This window comes from Muntiacus reevesi, chromosome X (assembly GCF_963930625.1).
Source record: "Muntiacus reevesi chromosome X, mMunRee1.1, whole genome shotgun sequence".
Lineage (NCBI taxonomy): Eukaryota > Metazoa > Chordata > Mammalia > Artiodactyla > Cervidae > Muntiacus > Muntiacus reevesi.
In genome coordinates, this window is record NC_089271.1 from 36,160,027 (window position 1) to 36,181,577 (window position 21,551).

The 21,551-nt window shown below is 46.7% G+C and overlaps 2 protein-coding genes and 1 pseudogene across 2 annotated transcripts; all 3 read left to right on the forward strand.

Moving 5' to 3' along the window:
- The first annotated feature begins 2,589 nt into the window (after nt 1-2,589).
- LOC136154426 (ferritin heavy chain pseudogene) lies at nt 2,590-3,138 on the forward strand (annotated as a pseudogene).
- Nucleotides 3,139-6,760: 3,622 nt separating this feature from the next.
- On the forward strand, nt 6,761-7,198 carry LOC136154427 (ferritin heavy polypeptide-like 17). The gene has a single exon (XM_065916708.1). The coding sequence runs from the start codon at nt 6,761-6,763 to the stop codon at nt 7,196-7,198; it is 438 nt and encodes a 145-aa protein (XP_065772780.1).
- Nucleotides 7,199-17,127: 9,929 nt separating this feature from the next.
- Nucleotides 17,128-17,679, forward strand: LOC136154428 (ferritin heavy chain-like). Its single transcript, XM_065916709.1, has one exon. The coding sequence runs from the start codon at nt 17,128-17,130 to the stop codon at nt 17,677-17,679; it is 552 nt and encodes a 183-aa protein (XP_065772781.1).
- Nucleotides 17,680-21,551: the final 3,872 nt, after the last annotated feature.

Genomic DNA, 21,551 nt, shown 5'->3' on the forward strand with positions numbered 1-21,551 from the left:
AAGTAAAGAAAAGACAGACCACAGAAAGGGGGAAAATATTTTCAGATGAGGTGAGCAACAAGATACTAATCTCCAAAATGTACAAACAGCTCATACAGCTGTATGTCAAAAAAGCAAACAATCAAACAATGAGCAGATCTAAATTGACATTTCTTCAAACAAGACATATAGATGGCCAAAAAGTGCAAAGCACATGAAAAAATGCTCAACATCACTAATTATCAAATAAATGCAAATCAAAACTACAATGAGGCATCACCTCATACTGGTCAGAATGGCCATCAACAAAAAGTATGCAAACAATAAATGCTGGAGTGAACGTAGAGAGAAGAAACCTCCTACACTGTTGGTAGGAATGAAAATTGGTATAGCCACTATGGAGAACAGCATGGAGTTTCCTTAAAAACTTAGGATAGGAACTACCATATGATCCAGCAATCCCACTCATGGGCATGCACTGGAGAAAGCCATAATCCAAAAAGACACATGTACCTCATTGTTCATTGCAGCTGGACATGGAAGCAACTTAATAGTCAGGACATGGAAGCAACCATATATCCATCGACAGAAGAATGGATAAAGAAGATGTGGTACATATATACAATGAAATATTGTTGTTATTTAGTCACTAACTAACGTAAGACTCTTTGCAACCCCATGGACTGTAGCCTGCCAAGCCCCTCTATCCATGGGATTTCCCAGGCATGAATCCTGGAGTGAGATGCCATTTCCTTGTTCAGGGGATCTTCTCCACCAAGGGATTAAACCCGTGTCTCCTGCATTGGCAGGCTGATTCTTTAAGGCTGAGTCAACAGGGAAGTCCACAATGAAATATTACTCGGTCAGAATAAAAGAACAAAATAATGCCATTTGCAGCAACAAGGATGGACTTGGAGATTATTATACTACAGTCAGACAGAGAAAGATAAATGTCATATGTTATCATTAATAGGCAGAGTCTTATTTTTTATTTAAAAGGTGTAAATGAACTTATTTACAAAACAGAAAGAGACTTACATATCAAACTTATGGTTACTAAAGGGGAAACGTGGGGGAGAGGGATAAGTCAGGAGCTTGGGATGAACATACACACACTATACTATATGAGATAGATAACCAATAAGGCTCTACTGTATAGTACAGAAAACTCTACTCAATATTCTGTGATAACCTATATGAGAAAATAATCAAAAAGAGAGTGGATATATGTATGTGTATAAATAAATCATTTTGCTCATTACCTGGAACTAACACACCATTGTAAATCAACTATATTTCAATAAAAATAATTTTAAAAAATTAAAAAGCTGTATTTAAAAACTCTAAAATTGTATCTCCAGCTGGAGATTGCTTCTCTTTCATGTTGCCTTCCTTTTCCCAGAGATTCAAATAAGCAAAAATCATCACTTATCAAGATGTGTTGTTGTTTAGTCACTAAGTTATGTCCAACTCTTTGTGACCCCATGGACTGTAGCCCGCCAGGCTCCTCTGTCCATGGGATTTCCCAGGTAAGAATACTGGAGCGGGTGGCCATTTCCTTCCTTCCCCAGGGGATAGTCTCAACCCAGGGATCAAACCTGCACATTTCCTGTGTCTCCTGAATTGGTAGGCAGGTTTTGTTTTGTTTTTTTTTTTTTTTACCACTAAGCCCCTAGGGAAGGCTATGAAGATTTACAGTTTTCAATATTCAAAGAGTTCAAATTCCAATCAACCCAGCAGTGGCAAACAGCAAGGAAAGTGTTTCTGGAGGAAAATTCATAGATATAATACAGAAAACTGAGGAGAATATCATTAAACCTTCAAATACAGAAACGTACTGTAGAAGGAAACAATCAGAGCAGGTCTCCCCAACACCCTGTTGGGAATGGCTCCACATGGCAGAAAGTGAGTGTTGGGCACATAAAGCTTCACCTGCATTGACACTCACTCCTGATCATTCATATTATCACCTGGGTGCTACCTCCTGTCACATTAGCAGTGGTATTAGATTCTTATAGGAGAACAGACCCTACTATGAACTGTGCACCTGAGGGATCGAGGTTGTGCTCTCCTTAGGAAAAACATCCTGAAAACATACTCTCCCTCCAACGGAAAAATTGTCCTCCAGGAAACCAGTCCCAAGTGTCAAAAATGTTGGAGGATGCTGAATTAGAGAATAAGAAAAAGTTCTTTCAAATTATTATTAATGCAAAATTTAAAACTCAATAGGTGTCAGGTGCTCAGGTCAAATCATTCCTGCCTCACCCAGGCTTTGATGGAACTTGGACTCAGAGTTCTGGCCCCGCCCACAGGCCCCGCCCACCTGGTGACCTCTTCCTTAAGGGACCCAAAGCGCAGGCGCTCACCCTGCACAGACGCCACTTCCTGTCCATCCCAGAGCCCACACCCAGCCACCTGCCCCCGTGGCCCAGAGCCCGCCTCTGGCCGCCGTCATGGGTCACCGTGAGAAGACTCCGAGGAGGCGGCCAGCACCCCTGCACCCGCTGCTGCCCCCGTCGCTGCTGCCCCCGCCGCTGCCCCCGTCGCTGCTGCCCCCGCCGCACCTCCCTCATCCGAGACGCCTTCTGGATGGTCTGGCCGCTGCCCGCCATGTTGCCCGCAGCGGCCTCGCAGGTGCGCTACCACTACCGCCCCGAGTGCGAGGACGCGGTCAACAGCCGCGCCGCCCTGGAGCTCCACGCCTCCTTCCAGTGCCTGGCCAGGCCCTGCTCCCTGCACCACCACCACGACGTAGCCTTGCAGCGCTTCTCCCGCTTCTTCGTGCTCCGCTCCCAGGAGCACGAGACGATCGAGAGCCTGATGTTCCTGCAGAACCAGCGTGGGGGCCGCATCTCCTTCCTGGACATCAGGATGCCCGAGAGCCAAGAGTGGGAGCACAGCCTCCAGGCCACGCAGGACGCCCTGCACCTCGAGAAGAGCGTCAGCCAGAGCCTGCTCGACCTGCACCAGCTGGCCACCAACAGCAGCGACGCCGACCCGTGCCACGTCCTGGAGATGCACCACCTGGACCAGCAGCTTGAGTTCATGAAGAAGCTGGGGGACCATCTCACCAACGTGTGCAACATGGGGGCGCCGGAAGGCAGCCTGGCAGAGTACGCCTTTGACAAGCTCACCCTGGGTGCTGGTGACAAGGACTGAGCCTAGACTGGACTTTCCCCCGAGTCCTGGGTGAGTGCCCAAGGTCACCTTGTTTGCCATGCAGACCACAGTGTTGCCCTTGCAGAAAAAGTTCACCTAAGTTTTTTTTCTTCCAGTTTTGCCAGTTCTTCACATAAAGTTATTGGGTTCCTAAATTAATAAATGTCTGTTTGATTCGTTTGTGCAACTCTCTCATCTTTTAAACTTTAAAACAGGTATCCAGGAGTCTTTCTCAGCTACCCAGGTCTGGTCCATATACAGCTGAGGATCTCTGCAGAGGGATGGAGAAGGGGTTCCTGAGATCCTGGAAAACACAGGACCCCCATGAACAAAGTAGGTGGAGAGGGTGGGGTGGGCCATCTGAGGCCCTAGTCTATGTGGGAACCTGTACATGGTAAAATTATATATATATATATATAAACCATAATATGGCATTCAAAATACTGGTTGTCTCTTAGTGAGAAGTCAAGAAAGATTAGACAGGGAGCAAAATAAGGGAGTCTTCAACTTTACCTGAAAACATTTAGCTCAACAGATTATGCAAATGCTGAAGTCTATTGCTTCTGAGTAGCATGTCTTTAACAGTATCTCCCTGGACAACACTGATACTGGTAACTAAGCCATAGGCTGACTTCCCTATAGACACAGGAGTGACATCCTAGCTCACCATGCTAGTCATGCATATTGCCGTCAAAAACATCCATCATATATGTTGTTCAGTCTGTAAGTCATGTCCAGCTTTGCAACACCATGGACTGCAGCACATCAAGTTTCCCTGTCCTCCACTATCTCCCAGAGTTTGCTCAACTTCATGTCCACTGAGTTGGTGATGCTAACAATCTCATCACCTGCCATCCTCCTCTCCTCCTGCCTTCAATCTTTCCCAGCATCAAGATCTTTTCTAATGATTCAGCTCTTCACATCAAGTGATCAAAGTATTAGAGCTTCAGTCCTTCCATTGGATATTAAGGGTTGATTGCCTTTAGGATTGACTGGTTTGATCATCTTGCAATCCAAGGGACTATCAAGAGTCTTCTCCAGTACCACAGTTCAAAAGCATTAATTTTTTGGCACTCAGCAATTTTTATGGTCCAACTTTCTCTCTCTCACACACACATATTCCCCCCCCCCTTCCATTGTACCCTTTCTTCCATTAAAATCATCATACCAGAAAACTCAAACTACCTCAGGAGAAGGGCTGAAAAATATGTGGTCAGGTTAAGGTCAAACTTTTGTTTCTGAATAAAAAATAAAATAAAACTCCCCGAATGTTAAGCCAGTGATTTTGGCTCCTTTAAAGAAAGTAGGTGAGTGATGGTGAGTTGAGGCCAGGAGACAAATTAGGAGACCTAGTAGCAGGGCAGAGAGACAGTGGGGGCTGGAAATAGAGTGGCTGCTGAGGGAATGAGATCTTCACATGTTCCAGATGGAATCTGGAGACAAAATTTGCTTATGGGACAGAGGAGAAAAATGGGAAATGATGGAATATAATCTCCATTCCAGGTTTTGCACTTGATCACCTGGGTTTAAAGTGTTGCTACTAATTAATCTGGGGACGTTAGCAGGGAGGCCAGAAGGATGTGGGAAGGCATGTCATGTAAGTCTCAGATGCCTATTAGATTCGGAAGTGGAAATGCCTTGCAGGCAGCCAGAAAACTGCATCTGAAGCTCATGTGGAAATCAAGCACTGTTCTGCAGGGCGTTTCTGGGGTGAGACCCCTGTGTGCCCCTCCCACCTCTTGTTCCCAAAAAAGCTTACAGCAAATTTAATCAGAGAAGTGAGAGTGTACAGAAACAAATGAAAACACACAGCCAAGAGCAAATAATGGTTTAGCCATTAGAACTCCTTCAGTTTCTTCTCAAGGGCTTTATATAACATCCTGAGAGCTGTCTTTGAGTTGTCTTGCAGTTACTAAAACCCCACCATGTAGAAAGAGTTAACTACATGCTGCCACAAGAATGTATAACCCAGAGCTGCTGAAACCAGAAGGTTCATGACTGAGATTCCTGAAAACATCACCCTGTTACCTCGCCATCAATGGATCAGAGAATTGAGCAAAAATGGATCATGCCCCCGAGACCCTTTGCCTCACACTGTTGGTAAAAACCTTCTGGTGAAAGCAATTGGAGAGCTGGGGTCATCTCAGCATGAGCTGCCGGTTCTCCTTGCCTGGCCTGCAATAAAGGCTGTACTTTCCCTTGTACAACCTGTGCCAGTAGATGGGTTTCACTGTGTTTTGGGGGAGTGAATCCCAGTGTGGTTGAGCAACAAGGTGAGAAAACAGTATTTAAAATAAACATAGGGGAACCAACATCTTCTTGAGAGCGCTGGACTCACAGGACTGGATAAACTAACTATTGGATAAGAAGGTAAGCAGAGTCCTGGAAGATTAAGTGAAAGATCACAAGGGTCAGGCCACCTAGGCTTTCTAGTGAGATTTCTTTGGTACTGTGTAGTTTATATGGTATCTAATGCATCATGAGCTCATGTAACAAACCTAGGCCTACTGAACCAGTTCACCTGTTTACCAAGTGCTCCCCACTGTCTGTGTAGAGGAAGCAGCTTATGTGACGCCGGGCTGCGTGGGCTGCTCTGGTGTACAGGTCCATCTGGTCAAGGCTATGGTCTTTCCAGTGGTCATGTATGGATGTGAGAGTTGAACATAAAGAAGGCTGAGCACTGATGAATTGATGCTTTCAAATTGTTGTGTTAGAGAAGACTCTTGAGAGTCCCTTGGATAGGAAAGAGATGAAACCAGTCAATCATAAAGGAAATCAGTCCTGAAAATTCACTGGAAGGACTGATCCTGAAGCTCTAATACTTCAGTCACCTGATGGGAAGAGCCAACTCATTGGAAAAGCCTCTGATGCTGGGAAAGATTGAAGGCGGGAGGAGAAGGGGACGACAGAGGATGAGATGGTTGGATGGCATCACTGGCTCAATGGACATGAATTTGAGGAAACTCTGGGAGATAGTGAAGGACAGGGAAGCCTGGCCTGCTGCAGGCCACGGGGTTGCAAAGAGTTGGACATGCCTTAGCGACTGAACACCAATCTCAACAACTCGCCAAGTTGAGAGGAAGGGATGCTACTTGTTAGAGACGAAAGTCTTCCACATCTTGCTTGTCTCACCAGGATCTGCACCTGTCCCCTCTTCTCACAGTCCCATCCCTTCCTCATCTCTCCATCTGCTCATCCAGTGGATTCCATGCCGAGGGCTCTAAATTCTTGCCACTCAAAGTAAGCTCCCTGACACCAAGAATACTGGCTTCATTTTGGAGTTTGCTAGAAATGCAGATTCCTAGCCAGACCCCAGACCAAGTGAGTCAGAATCTGTACTTGAATGGAATCCCTAGTGATTCATGTGCAAGGTAAAGTTTGAGAAGCACCGGTCTACAGAGTCTTCTCGGGCACTCACCGTGCACAATGGTTGCCATTTCCTGTCCATCCCAGAGCCCGCACCCAGCCACCTGCCCTGCGGCCCAGAGCCCACCTCTGTCGGCCGTCATGTGTCACCATGAGAAGGCTCTGAGGAGGCAGCCAGCATCTCCGCACCTGCTGCTGCCCTTGCCGCACCTCCCTCATCCGAGACGCCTTCCAGATGCTCTTGCCACTGCCCGCCATGTCGTCCGCAGTTGCCTCGCAGGCGCGCCGGTGCTACCACCATGAGTGCAACAGCCACACTGCCCTGGAGCTCCGTGCCTCCTTCCAGTGCCTGGCCAGGGCCTGCTCCCTGCACCACCACAACGTGGCCTTGCAGCGCTTCTCCCGCGTCTTCCTGCTCTTCTCCCAGGAGCATAGCGAGACAACCGAGAGCCTGATGTTGCTGCAGAACTGGCGTGGGGGTAGTTTCTCCTTCCTGGACATGAGAAACCTCGAGATCCAAGATTGGGAGAGTGGCCTCCAGGGCATGCCAGAAGCCCTGCACCTGGAGAAGAGCGTCAACCAGAGCCTGTTCGACATGCGCCAGCTGGCCATTGACAGCAGCGACGCCCACCGGTGCCACTGGACCAGCAGGTCGAGTTCATCAAGGAGCTGGGAGACCAAGTCGACAACCTGAGCAACAAAGGGTCCCTGGAAGGCGGCCTGGCAGAGTACTCTTTGAGAAGCTCACCCTGGGCCACGGCGACAAGGGGGACTTAGCCTGGACTGGACTTTCCCCTGAGACCTGGGTGAGTGCCCACGGTCACCCTGCCTGCCATGAAGTCCGCAGTATTGCCCTTGCAGAATAAGTTCACTTAAGTTTTCCTTCTTTCAGTGTTGCCAGTTCTTCCAGTAAACTAATTGCTTCCTAAAGAAATAAAGGTCTCTTGTTGATTCATGTGTACAAACCCTTAAACTTTCTAGTTGTAAAACAGGGATCTGGGAGTCTCTTGAGTTACCAATGCCCTGTCCACAGGAAGCTCAGCATCTCCACAGAGGGAGGGAAGAAGGGGATGCATGGGACCCTGAACAATACAAAATGTACCTTCCCCTAATAAACAATGTGGTATATGGGGTGGGTGTGGGTGAGGTGAGGCCCTGGTGAATGTGGGTGCCTGTGAATAGATGAGCTATAAAAATAGGGCCTGAAAATCATGACTGGGGTTGATCTCCAGAAATGGTGAAGGGAATGCGACTGTGAATGGAATGAAATAAAGGGGTCTTCATTTAGTTTGAAGCAGACTTCTGGGTAGCAAGATGGGGGTCCGAAATGCTGGCATAGCAGAGTCCCTCTCTGACAAGCTCAACCTGGACTACAGTGACAATCTAAGTGTAGCAGGGCTGGATTTCCAAGAGACGTACTTCCTGTGGTCACCACTGTTGAGCATGGATGCTACCCTTACAAAACATCCACCTGTGATTTTTTACTTGAACTATACTACCCTGAGATAAAGTAACATGGTACCACTCAAAATTTACCTCAATAGAAGGGCTGAAAAATACAAGCTCAAGGATTAAGGTCAATTTGTGATATTGAATATAAAGTAAAATGAATCCCCCTGAATATGAATTCAGTGGTACTGGCTGCACTGAGGAATGTAAAGGGGGATGGGTTGAAGCTGGGAGACTAGCTAGTTGGTATCACAGCTGGTCCGGGTGAAAGACAATGGTGGTTGAACTGGAGTAGAGGATGAAGAAATGAAGAGATGTAGACACATTGCAGATGGATTTGGATAAATCAGCAAGATTTCTTCATGGACCAGAGATATGAAGAAATTAACCCAACTTCTAATTTAGCCTGGATTGATGGTGGTGTTACTTACTAACTTGGGGTCTTTTGCCAGGGGCACAGCTGGGATGGTAGAGAAGGTTTATCATGTAATGTCAGAGATGCATATTAGACATCCAAGTGGAACTGTCATGCAGGTAGCCAGAAAAATGAATCTGGAGTTCAGAGTGGATGTCAGCTTTAGAAACAGACCTATGGGAGACATCATGATGCCTACATAGGTTGTGTTGTGGTCATGGGAGTGGAAAACCTCAGTGAGAGTGGACTGGGAGGATGGCAGAGCCCAGGCCCAGGGTAACTAACATGTAGAAGCAAGGCTGACGTGATGAAACACTCAGGGGGGTGCTGACCTCACCTTGACCTTTAGCTCACTGCAGACTCTGCCCACACCCCGTGGCCCCAAATCAGCCTGTTCAGGACCTCCGTGTGGTCTCCTGGGGTATGCTTTCAGAATGGGGAGAAGACTGTACTTTTTCTCTTTTGGTGACTGTGCAGAAAGAAATTTTCCAGTTAAAAAAAAAAAAAAGATTTCTTAAGAAAATGATAGGGACTTCCCTGGTGGTCCAAAGGTTAAGAAGCTGCCTTCCAACACATGGGATATGGGTTTGATCTCTGGTCTTGGAACTATGATCCCACATGCCTCAGGAGAACTAAGGGCACATGGAGCAACAATGTGCTGCACACAGCCCCCAAAATTATCAGTTCTTCTTTTCCTCTTCCCCTTTAAAAATTCAGCCTCTTGGTCAACTCTATTTGATCTGATGAAATCTGTACACATGTTTCTGCCTGCTTGGACTTCAGTAGTTGGGGCACAGGGGCTCAGCAGCTGTGGTTCCCTGGCTCTAGAGCACTGGTTCAGTAGTTGTGATGCACAGGCTGAGGTGCTCTGCGAAATGTGGGATCTTCCCAGATCAGGGATCAAACCCAGGTCTCCTGCTTTGGCAGAAGGATTCTTTACCACTGAACCACCAGGGAAGCCTGAAGGTCCTTCTTACTCTCCTGTTTTGGAGAAACAGTTTGATGTCATGAATTCTTCCCCACAGATGGCCTGGGTTCAAATTCCAGTCTAGCCACTTACTAAATTGAGGGAATTGGGGCTTGTTATTTACCTTTTCTGTGCCTCAGTTTTCTCACATGTAAAATAGGCATCATAAAACTATTGCTTAAAAGATTAGATGATTTAGTATATTTTAAATGCTTAGAACAGTTGGCTGGAACATAATAAGTACTTTGTGTAACCATCTTTTCTCATCATGACCATCGTCATCATCATACACTAGTTCTAAGTTCCTTTGTGGTGTGTATACTTTGGGGAAAATATTTTTTTAATCTTTTCTTTGCCACTGGGGGTCTCTTGCATTTTGACCAATCCTGCCACCCTTCTAATTAAAAGGGAAATATCCTTTGTAACTGGTTGATTGTCAAGTGCTACTAGGAATCAGGAGAACACATTGCTCTTTTCACTGCTGCAAAATCAGGCCCAAGACTGAAGGCAAGTTTCTGGGTGACAAGTTTTCTTGACAATGCCTCTGCCACATTCTGTTTCAACTAGCTTTTCCTTTAAATTGGCCCCCAGAACCCTTTTTGCTTCTTCTGCAACTCAGGTTGCCTGAGCCTCCTCTTTCCATCCTGAGCTATAAGTTCACTCCTCACAGGTGGGAAACATATGAAGGATGTAGAGGTAACCCTGATCCCATCTTTGACGGTGGGAGAGAAGCAAGTCGGGGTGTCTGGAATCGGAAGAGAAGACCACCTTAGGGCTGATAAAATAATTAAACTTGATAAATCACCATGCACTTTGCCATCGAGGGTCACAAGCTTTGCTGTACAGTAGAATCGTTTATAGAGCTTTTAAAATGCTGGCTGCCCCAGACACATCCCAGACCAATTACATGAGTCCCTGGGGCAGGATCCAGACATCTCAAGCAATTAAAGCCAGCTCGAGCACCTTGCTCTTCAAACTGTGCTGTGGGAACCAGCAGTGGCCACTTCGCCTGACAACCTGTTAGATACTTGGTAGTCCTAAATTTTAAGCGCTACCCCAGGTGTTGGTCCTTTATTGGACCAGAACCTGGTGGTTCGGAGTCGACGATGAGAGAGTGAAAGAAGGAAAGAGGCTAATATTCCCTGGGTTATGCAGCCGGCTTCCGTGCTCCAGGGAATCAACCAGAAACAGAGAGAGAGAGAGAGAAAGAAGAAAGAAAGAAAGACACGGGGACCCAAGCTCTGATGGAGCGAAGGTGTTTTAATCAACGTCGTGTGTGCATATATACTGTCTTACAAGGTAGTTATTCTCAGCAAAGATAAAGATTAAAATTCCAGACTTACAAAACACAAGGCGATCCCTATTAAAGAGAGAACAGGGTACTTATCACCATAATGAGAAACTAACAAAGGAAATGTCTGGATTCCTCAGCCCCAGGAAAGGCGAGCCTCTCCTCTTAATTCCTGAATAGGAATTAATAAGGGCCAAAGGTTTCCTGACAGATCCAGAACAGCACACAGGAAGCCTCCTGTTCAATGCTTCCTGACACCCAGGCTTCCTGAAGCAGAATCAACATTTGAACAAGGTCCCAGGTGATGAATACGCACACTGGATTTTGAGAAGCATTCTTTAGCATCCTAGTTGTCAAACATGGCTCCACTTTGGAATCACGTGCAGCACCAGAAAATAATGCTGACGTCTCGAGATGAACTCAGCATACCCTCCTGTTAGGACTGAAGCAAACACAATAAAAACTTAATGTGTCTTCAAACGCAGTTATGCAAAGGGCCTTGGAAACCTCTTCTTGCACTTCATGTTTCACACACGGTGACACAGACACACCAAGAGACACCCGCACACTTTACACATTGTGTTTTATCACAGCTTCTGCACTTCACTTTTTCCCAGGTGATACAATCACCTCTTTCACCCTCCTCCTCACTGAGTAAGTTCTTCAAGGTGGCAAGTGAGATGGAGCCTGGACTCACAGGCCCCTCGGTGACAGGCAAGCCTGCCGCTCAGCACCAGTGGAAAAACTATTAGGAGCCTCTGACGAAATGGCTGCAGTCTGGGAACTGCTGGAACAGCTTCCTTGGCAGCTGGGTGCCATGGTGGCTTTCAAGCTACCATTTCTGCCAACTATCTCTAAGGGAAGGCGTCTTTTTCAGTATTCCTTAAGTGAACCCTCAAACCCAAGCTGGTCATCCTGGAGATGGTCCATTCTCCTCCGTGGCTTCTCCAGGAAATTCTTACAGCCAAACTGTGGATAGTCACTGCCGCCTTTGCTCCAGAAATTAAACTAGGCTCCGGCTTCCTCTCTTATCCCTCTTAGACTGTTTAGGGTGGGGGCAGGGAATGAGAGGAGGTCATTTTTTAAGACAGGACAATCCATAGACTATTCTCAGTTCTTGGGTTTGAAACCTGGGATGCTCACTAAGTCTTTGACTTAGGGGTTGTCTGATCTCTTTCTCCTCAAAACATCCATTTTCAGAGGGGCTGGCTAAACTTCAGAACCAGCACGAAAGTAGAGAGTGGTTGAGGGGCAAGTCTCTCGTGTGCCTCGATTTTTCCTACTAAGAGACAAAGTGTACTGTGAGCCCAGACTGGAAAACCCTGCTGCTTCCCTTCAGCACCCAGAAGGGCAATGTTTTTCCAGGTGCCACCAAATGTCCCACACCACACAGACCTCTCCTTTCTCAGAAGACTGCAGGTTGAGCCCCATCCGTGAAGGCTGGGAAGAGGTGGCAGGCATTTCCTACTGGTGCTTGTGCTGGGCCCTTCATGGTTTTGCTGGCATAAAAGTCAACTAGCTTGAGTCATACAGTGGTGGAAACTGATCTGCCAACATCAGAACTCTGGCTTCATGAAGGGCCTGTCTTTCTTCAGGGGACAAACTCCCAGAGAACTCTTGGTGGTCCTCCCATTAGCTCTGCCTGGCACTGGCATTATCAACTCCCCTCAGATTAAGAGTAGGTTCACAATGTCTGACCTCAACCGTTTTTTTTTTTTAAGTTATTCTGCAGAATACGAATTTGCAGAAGAGAAGGAAGGTATGGTTCAGGGGGAAGACTGAACATCAGAAAAAGCCTGTCTCGACTGGTTTAGAGACTAATGATGATCCTGACTGAATCCATGTGGCTCTGCCTTCAGTGGCTCCCATGCTTCCCCACCATAAAAAGTGAGAATCCCTCCACAAAGTTCAGAGCTTCCATCAAAACTCCTCCGAAGGCCACAGCTCCACCGGTACCCCTGTACCCTGCCTCACCAGAGAGGCCAAAGGGATTGGTCTCCCCATCCTTGAACCCACGAGGGAACTATATTTGGCGCAGGGGGTACACAGCCTCAGGCAGGGCAATAAACAATGAAACAAGCTCCCAAAGCGCGAGATGATCGTGGTCAATCTAGGGTATTCGTACATGTACACTCTCCATTGTCGACCTCGGATCTTACATAATTGGGGGGAAAAGAATACATAGGGCACAGCTTTCTGCATTTGCCTGAATGCCCTATTCCCTTACGGGGGGGAATCTAACAAAGTTAAATGCCCAAGTGACTTTCTCACCAGACAAAGCAAACGCTAAAGTACTCCTAGGTCAAGCCTGCACCCTCCAAGCTGTGCTATGACCATGGAGAGACAAACTTCAACCAGAAGTCCCTGGAGAAATTCTACAAAAGGTAAGAGCGGATGCTTGAGTAGAAGGGAGGCGAGGAAGAGCCAAGACCGCTGACCCAGTAGTAGGAAAACTCCAGCCAGGTGCCAAGTATCAGAACTGAAAAAGCAATAGCCTTTAAAGAGGCATGTGAAGTATAAAGCCTCTGACAACCGCCTTTACTAAATGCCAAGTAATTCAAAGTTAGTAGTGCATGGTTAGTCACTCAGTCGTGTAAGATTCTTTGCAACCTTAAGGACTGTAGCCCACTAGGCTGCTCTGTCCATGGGATTCTCCAGACAAGAATACTGCATTGGGTAGCCATTCTCTTCTCCAGGGGATCCTGCCGACCCAGGGATCAAACCCATGTCGCCCACCTTGCAGGCAAGTTCTTTAGCCTCTGAAGCACCAGGGAAGCCCTTTCAAGGCAGTGGGCTCTCTGGAAGCAACAGCCAAACGATACTTGCCCTCCAGTATCAACATCAAATAGGGATACAAGCCAACTGGCCCTATGACTGCTCCTACATAAAAGCCATCTGGATATGGGGAATGTGCTCCCAGGATCTGTGTAGGGACTGCCCTAGTGGCTATGCCTAAGTAGCATCAATAGATCGCCTCAGGCCTGGGATGTAAATGTGCCCAGAATATCCATGTGCTTTGGATGAGCTCTTGCAGGAAGGATAGGACAGCCACTCATCCCACTGCTAAAGATGCCCCTGAAGAACCCAGAGAGCTCTCAACAGTTTGTTCCACAAGCAGCAGGCATCAGATATTCCCTGCAATCCTCAAGGAAGCCTCTATGTTATATCAGGCCAGCCTATGCCCAGCTGATGACCAATACTGCATATCCACATGGGTTCCCACCCCTGGGTGGCCTCCACTCCAGAGGACCTCACTGGTGAGTGAGACAGACTCATCGCTGGAGATGATACCACTCCCGGGGGCCATATCCCAGGCCAGGAGTTCACCACCGGAGACACCTATCCCTCCCTCCTCCACTGGAGATGACATCCCAGAGCCATGGTACCATGTTGGAGATGCAGCTGCTCACCCAGATGGCTTGCTCCCCAGTTCACATTGTGGAACAGTGCAACGCGGACTGAGACGTTCCTGAAACAATGGACTGAGTGCACTGCCCAATGGCACCGGAGGACGAGCCGCTATGATCTTACCTGGCGGAACTTGCTGAATGTTGCCTGGGTGACCCAACCCTAGACCAAGAGGCCCTTCAGGCTGTCAGTCAGTTCTCAGGCCAAAAGGACCACCCAGAAACAGACAGTGCCCCTGCCTACAAATCCTGAAGGCTGTTCATGTCCTCACCTCCTGGATCTGCTGTCTCAGCATCACAGGCTGGGCTGTCCTCTAAGCACCTGAGTTGTTTTGTTTTGTTTGCCTGCACTGGGTCTTAGCTATAGCATGTGGGATCTAGTTCCCCAACCAGGGATTGAACCCAGGCCCCCTGCACTGGGACCTTGAAGTTGTAGCCACTGGACTACCAGGGAACAATTACCCTGAGGTTTTTTTTTTTTTTTTCTATGTTTGTTTTTAAATTTTTTTTTATTGTAACGCAAGTGCCTGATGTTAAGCTGTTGATTGCTAAGGCATCCACATCACAGACAGCTGTCTTAAATAAACACAGTGCCAGCTACCAGACTAAATGAAAGCCAGGCTTCCCCATCACAGAAGTTTAAAAAAGAAATCAAAATATCCATAGAAACGAATGAAAATTAAAACACAACAATCCAAACCTAGGGGCCACTGTGAAAGCAGTGCTAAGGAGAAGGTTCATAGAAATACAGGCTTACCTCAAGAAACGAAAAACAAGTCAAATAAATAACCTAACTCTACAGCTAAAGCAACTTGAAAAGGAAGAAATTATGAACCCCAAGGTTAGCAGAAGGAAAGGAATCTTAAAAATCAGGGCAGAAATAAATGAATAAGAAGCAAAAGAGACCATAGCAAAAATCAACAAAACCAAAAGCTGGTTCTTTGAGAAGGTAAATAAAATTGACAAACCATTAGCCGGACTCATCAAGAAACAAAGGGAGAAAAATCAAATCAACAAAAAGAAAATAAAGAGATCACAGCAGATAACACAGAAATACAAAGGATTATAAGAGACTATCATCAGCAACTATATGCAAATAAAATGGACAACTTGGAAGCAATGGACAAATTCTTAGAAAAGTACAACTTTCCAAATTTAACCAGGAAGAAATAGAAAATCTCAACAGACCCATCTCAAGCATGGAAAGTGAAACTGTAATCAGAAATCTTCCAACAAACAAAAGCCCAGGACCAGACAGCTTCACAGCTGAATTCTACCAAAAATTTAGAGAAGAATTAACACCTATCCTACTCAAACTCTTTCAGAAAATTGCACAGGAAGGTAAACTTCTGAACTCTTTCTATGAGGCCACCATCACCTTAATACCAAAACCCGACTAAGATGCCACGAAAAAAGAAAACTATAGGCCAATATCACTGATGAACATAGATGCAAAAATCCTTAACAAAATTCTAGCAAACAGAATCCAACAACATATTAAAAACATCATACATCATGACCAAGTGGGCTTTACCCCAGGGATGCAAGGATACTTCAATATCCACATTAATCAATGTAATACACCACATTAACAAATTGAAAAATAAAAATCATATGATTATCTCAATAGATGCAGAGAAAGCATTTGACAAACTTCAACATCCATTTATGATAAAAAAAAAAAAAACCTAGAGAAAGCAGGAATAGAAGGAACGTACCTCAACATAATAAAAGTTATAAATGACAAACCCTCAGCAAACATTATCCTCAATGATGAAACCATGAAACCATTTCCCCTAAAGTCAGGAGAAAGAAAAGGGTGCCCACTCTCATCACTACTATTCAGTATAGTTTTGGAAGATTTGGCCACAGCAATCAGAACAGAAAAAGAAATAAAAGGAATCCAGATTGGAAAAGAAGTAGTAAAACTCTCACTGTTTGCAGCAGTTTCCTTTGTTTTAGAGATCACTGGATGACTAGGATAACTGACCATCTGACCACTTGTTTTTCCCGGCTGACATTGTAATTCACGCTCATGTTTTAAATTCACCAAGAAAGACTCAATCTGTAACACGCTAGGCATCCCAGCCTAGACCCCAATAAAAGTGCCCCAGGCTACACATGTACTCACTTTCTACCCATGACCCGGCTGTGGAGTTCGACGCATGCCGTCCATCCTCCAGGACCTGGGAGTAATGAGCCATGTTTTCTTTCCAAAGTTCCCTAAGGGTTGTTCCTGAGGCACCTCTTGCAATCATAATAAGAACCACCAGGCAGGGGAGGGGAGGGTGAAATCACAATGAAAAAAGTGGAAGTGTTAGTCGTTCAGCCGTGTCGGACTCTGTGCGACTCCACTGACTATAGCCCGCCAGGCTCCTCTGTCAAAGGGATTCTCCAGGCCAGAATACTGGAGGAGGTAGCCATTCCCTTCTCCAGAGGATCTTCCAGAAGCAGGGATCGAACCTGGGTCCTTTACTCCCAAATATAGATGGACAAATGTTTACCAGATATTTGACAGAAGTGAAAGAGATCATGATGAATGAACACAACTATTTTTAGAGAAAAAAAATATATACGACAGGAAACAGAAGAAGCCATTACCAAAAAAATCCAAATTCATGTTGTCAGAACTGTAAAGATGACAGTGGCCTTATAAAATGGGAAGACGGTGCTATAAAAGGGAGCAATCAGAGAATAAGAGAAAGTCCTTGGGAAAAAAGTATTACAGCAAATGGAAAACTTTGTAGATGCGAAGTACTCAGCTCAAAGCAGCTCTAGCCTCACCCTGGCTTTGATAGACAGTGGTCTCGCCCCGCCCACAGATCCCGCCCACAGATCCCGCCCACTCACGTGACCTCCTCCTTAACCAATCTCAAGCGCAGGCACTGACCCCGCCCAACGGACGCCATTACCCCTCCATCCCAGAGCCCGCAGCCAGCCACCTGCCCTCTAGCTCTGAGCTCACCTCTGGCCGCCCACACCGTCCAACATGGGAAGGTTCCGAGGAGGCCGCTGACGCCCGCGTCCCCGCCGATGCTGGGCCCACACTCGCGTCATCCGAGCTGCCATTCCCTCGATATTGGAGTCACCCGACATGGTGCCCACACCAACTTCGGAGGTGCGTCAGAACAACCGCCCTGAGTGTGAGGCCGCGGTCAACAGCCACGCCGCCCTGGAGTTCCACGCCTCCTTCCAGTGCCTGGCTGTGGCCTTCTACCTCGACCGTGATGACGTGGCCTTGAAGCATTTCTCCCGCTTCTTCCTGCTCAGCTCTCACGAGCACAGCAAGACAGCGGAGAGCCTGATGTTCCTGCAGAAAGAGCGTGGGGGCCGCGTCTGCTTTCTCGACATCAGGAAGCCCGAGAGCCAAGAGTGGGAGAGCGGACGCCAGGCCATGCAAGACACCCTGCAGCTGGAGAAGTGCGTCAACCAGAGCCTCCTTGACCTGCACCAGCTGGCCATTGAGAGCTGTGATGCCGACCTGTGCCACTTCCTAGAGACCAGCTACCTGGACCAGCAGGTCAAGTTCATCAAGGAGCTACAGGATCATGTCAGCAACCTGAGCAACGTGGAGTCAGCAGAAGGCAGCCTGGCAGATGACGTCTTTGACAAGCTCACCCTGGGCCACAGCAACAAGGAGGACTGAGCCTGGACTGGACTTTCCCCTGAGTTCTGCGTGAGTGCCCATGGTCACCCTGTCTGCCATGAAGTCTGCAGTATTGCCCTTGCAGAATAAGTTCACTTAAGTTTTCCTTCTTTCAGTGTTGCCAGTTCTTACAATAAATTGCTTCCTAAAGAAATAAAGGTCCCTTGTTGATTCATGCGTCAAACCCTTAACCTGTCTAGTTGTAAAATAGCTATCCAGGAGTCTCTTGAGCTACCAATGCCCTGACCACAGGCAGCTGAAGATCTGCACAGAGGGAGGGGGAAGGGGTTCCATGGGACCCTGAACAATACAAAATGTACCTTCGCCTAATAAACAATTTTGTATATGGGGTGGGTGTGGGTGAGGTGAGGAGCTGGTGCATGTGGGCGCCTATGAGTAGATGAGCTATAAAAATATGGCCTGAAAATCATGATTGGGGTTGATATCCAGAAATAATGAAGCGAGCGGGATTGGGAAGGGAATGAAATAAAGGGGTCTTCATTTTGTTTGAAGCAGAATTCTGGGTAGGAAGATGGGTGTCCGGGATGCTGGCATAGTAGAGTCCCTCTCTGACAAGCTCACCCCGGGCTACAGTGACAATCAAAAGTGTAGCAGGACTGGGTTTCCTAGAGACATAACTTCCTGTGATCACCACTGTCTAGCAAGGATACTACCCTTACAAAATATCCACCTGTGATTTTTTACTTGAACTGCACCACCCTGAGATAAAGTAACATGGTAGCACTCAAAATTTACTTCAATTCTATTGAGGGTGATTCTATACAACCCTTGGAGGGTGAAAAATACAAGCTCATGAATGCAGGTAAATTTGTGACATTGAATATAAAGTAAAATGAATCCCCCTGAATATGAAGTGAGTGGCTGCATTGAAGAATGAAGAGTGGGAAGGGTTGAAGATGGGAGACCAGTTAATAGGGATCAGAGCTGGTCCAGGTGAAAGATAATGGTGGCTGAACTGGAGTGGAGGTTGAAGAAATGAAGAGATGTAGACACATTGCAGATAGATTTGGATACATGAGCAAGGGTTCTTCATGGAGCAGAGAGGAAGAGGGAGATATGAAGAAAATAATCTCATTTCGCCTGGGTTGATGGTGGTACCATTTGATCAATTTGGGGTCTTTTGCCAGGGACACAGCAGACATGGAAGTTTGGAGAAGGCATGTCATGTCAAATCAGAGATGCATATTAGACATCCAAGTGCAACTGTCATGCAGGTAGCCAGAAAAATGAATCTGGAGTTCAGAGTGGATGTCAGCTTTAGAAACAGACCTATGGGAGATATCATGATGCCTACATAGGTTTGTGTTGTGGTCATGGGAGTGGAAAACCTCAGTGGAGAGCGGACTGGGAGGATGGCAGAGCCCAGGCCCAGGGTAACTAACATGTAGAAGCAGGGCTGAGGTGATGAAACACCCAGGGGGGTGCTGACCTCACCTTGACCTTTAGCTCACTGCAGACTCTGACCACCTGGGCCCACACCCCGTGGCCCCAAATCAGCCTGTTCGTGACCTCAGTGTGGCCTCCTGGGGTCGGCTTTCACAATGGGGAGAAGACTGTACTTTTTCTCTTTTGGTGACTGTGCAGAAAGAAATTTTCCAATTTAAAGAAAAAAATGATCTCTTAAGAAAATGATAGGGACTTCCCTGGTGGTCCAGTGGTTAAGAAGCTGCCATGCAACACAGGGGATATGGCTTCGATCTCTGGTCTGGGAACTATGGTCCCACATGCCTCAGGAGAACTAAGGCCATGTGCAGCAGCAAAGACCCAGCACAGCCAAAAAAAAAAAAAAAACAAAACTCTAATTTTTTACTCTTCCCCTTTAAAAATTCAGCCTCTGGGTCAACGCTATTTGATCAGATGACGTCTCTACACATGTAAACCCTAATATTGCTTTTGCCTAATAAAAACACTCAAACTATGTTTCTTCCATGACTAGGTGTGGTTAATAAGGCAAAAGTCAATAGTTTTACAGATCTTGCCTGTCTTATCAAGGACAGGCACATGGTTCTTGATAAGACAGGGTCCTCTGATTGACCCAAGGTCACTTTGAGACTCCGTAAAGTTTGCAAACTGCTTTGAATATTTACAAATATTCCTCCCTGTATTGCAGACGGTAAACAATCTGCCCGCAATGTGGGAGACCTGTGTCTGATCCCTGGGTCAGAAAAATCCCCTGGAGAAAGGAATGGCAACCCACCTCAGTATTCTTCCTGGAGAATTCCATGGACAGAGGAGCCTGGTTGGCTACAGTCCATGGGATCGCAGAGAGTTGGACACGATTGATCGAATAACTCTTATTTTGAATACTTTCAATTATATAAACAAGCTTGGCTACCAAGGAATTAACTTTCCCATTTCACCATGACTGCACTTGAAGATTTTTTTTAAATGAGGATTAAGTCTCCTCACTTAAATTTCCAGAAAATGTGCTTGTTCCTTTGTTCTTAGACAACCGGGATCTTTTCACTGTTTCATTCTCTGCTCACATTGAGGATCTCTCCTCTTTCTTTGATGGGCATTCCCTGGAGGCTCAGACGGTAAAGAATCTGCCTGCAATGCAGGAGACCCGGGTTTAGTCCCTGGGTCAGGGAGATCCCTGGGAGAAGGGAATGTCCACCCATTCCAGGCTTCTTGCCTGGAGAATTCCATGAACAGAGTAGCCTAGCGACTCCAGTCGATGGGGTTGCAAAGGGTGGGACGCGACTGAGTGACTAACACTTTCGTTTTCCTCTCTCTGACAGGGTCTCAGATCCTGCATATGTCATATGTCAATTCACTGTTCTCTTCTAGATAGCAGCAAGCACCAGGTGAAAAGCTGTTCATCTTTACCACTAGAAATGGACTTTTCGGTTGCGCTAGGGCTTCGTTACTGCGCAGGCTTTTCTCTAGTTGCGGTATGTGGTTTTCTTACGGTGGTGGATTCGCCTCTTGCACACCAAGGCAAGGTATGCTTGCCTTGAGGCTCGAGGCGCTTGGACTTCAGTAGTTGGTGCACAGGGGCTCAGCAGCTGTGGTTCCCCGGCTCTAGAGCACCGGTTCAGTAGTTGTGATGCACAGGCTGAGGTGCTCTGCGAAATGTGGGATCTTCCCGGATCAGAGATCAAACCCAGGTCTCCTGCTTTGGCAGGCGGAGTCTTTCCCACTGAGCCACCAGGGGAGCCTAAAGGTCCTTCTTACTCTCCTGTTTTAGAGAAACAGTTTGCTGTCGTGGATTCTACCACATAGATGGCCTGGGTTCAAATCCCATTCTAACCACTTACTAAATTGAGGGCATGGGGGAATGTTAATTTCCTTCTCTGTGCCTCTGTTTTCTCATATGTAAAATAGGGATCGAATAACTATTGCTTAAAAGAGTAGATAGAGAAGGCAATGACACCCCACTCCAGTACTCTTGCCTGGAAAAGCCCATGGACAGAGAAGCCTGCTAGGCGGCAGTCCATGGGGTCGCTAAGAGTCGGACACGACTGAGCAACTTCACTTTCACTGTTCACTTTCGTGCATTAGAGACGGAAATCGCAACTCTCTCCAGTGTTCTTGACTGGAAAATCCCAGGACAGGGGACCCTGGGGGGCTGCTGTCTATGGGGTCGCACAGACTTGGACACGACTGAAGCGACTTAGCAGCAGCAGCAAAAGGGTAGATGCGTTCTTATATTGTAAATGTTTAATTTAAATTTAAACACATTTAAAATTAGTATCTTTTAAATTGCCCTCAGGCAGGGCATTATCAAACAAAACAAGTTCCCAAAGCGCTAATGACCAAGGTCAACCCAGGGCATTCCTACATGGACACTCTCCATTTTCCACCTAGGATTTATGCAATTGGGGGAGGAAAAAAAAAGCATATATAGG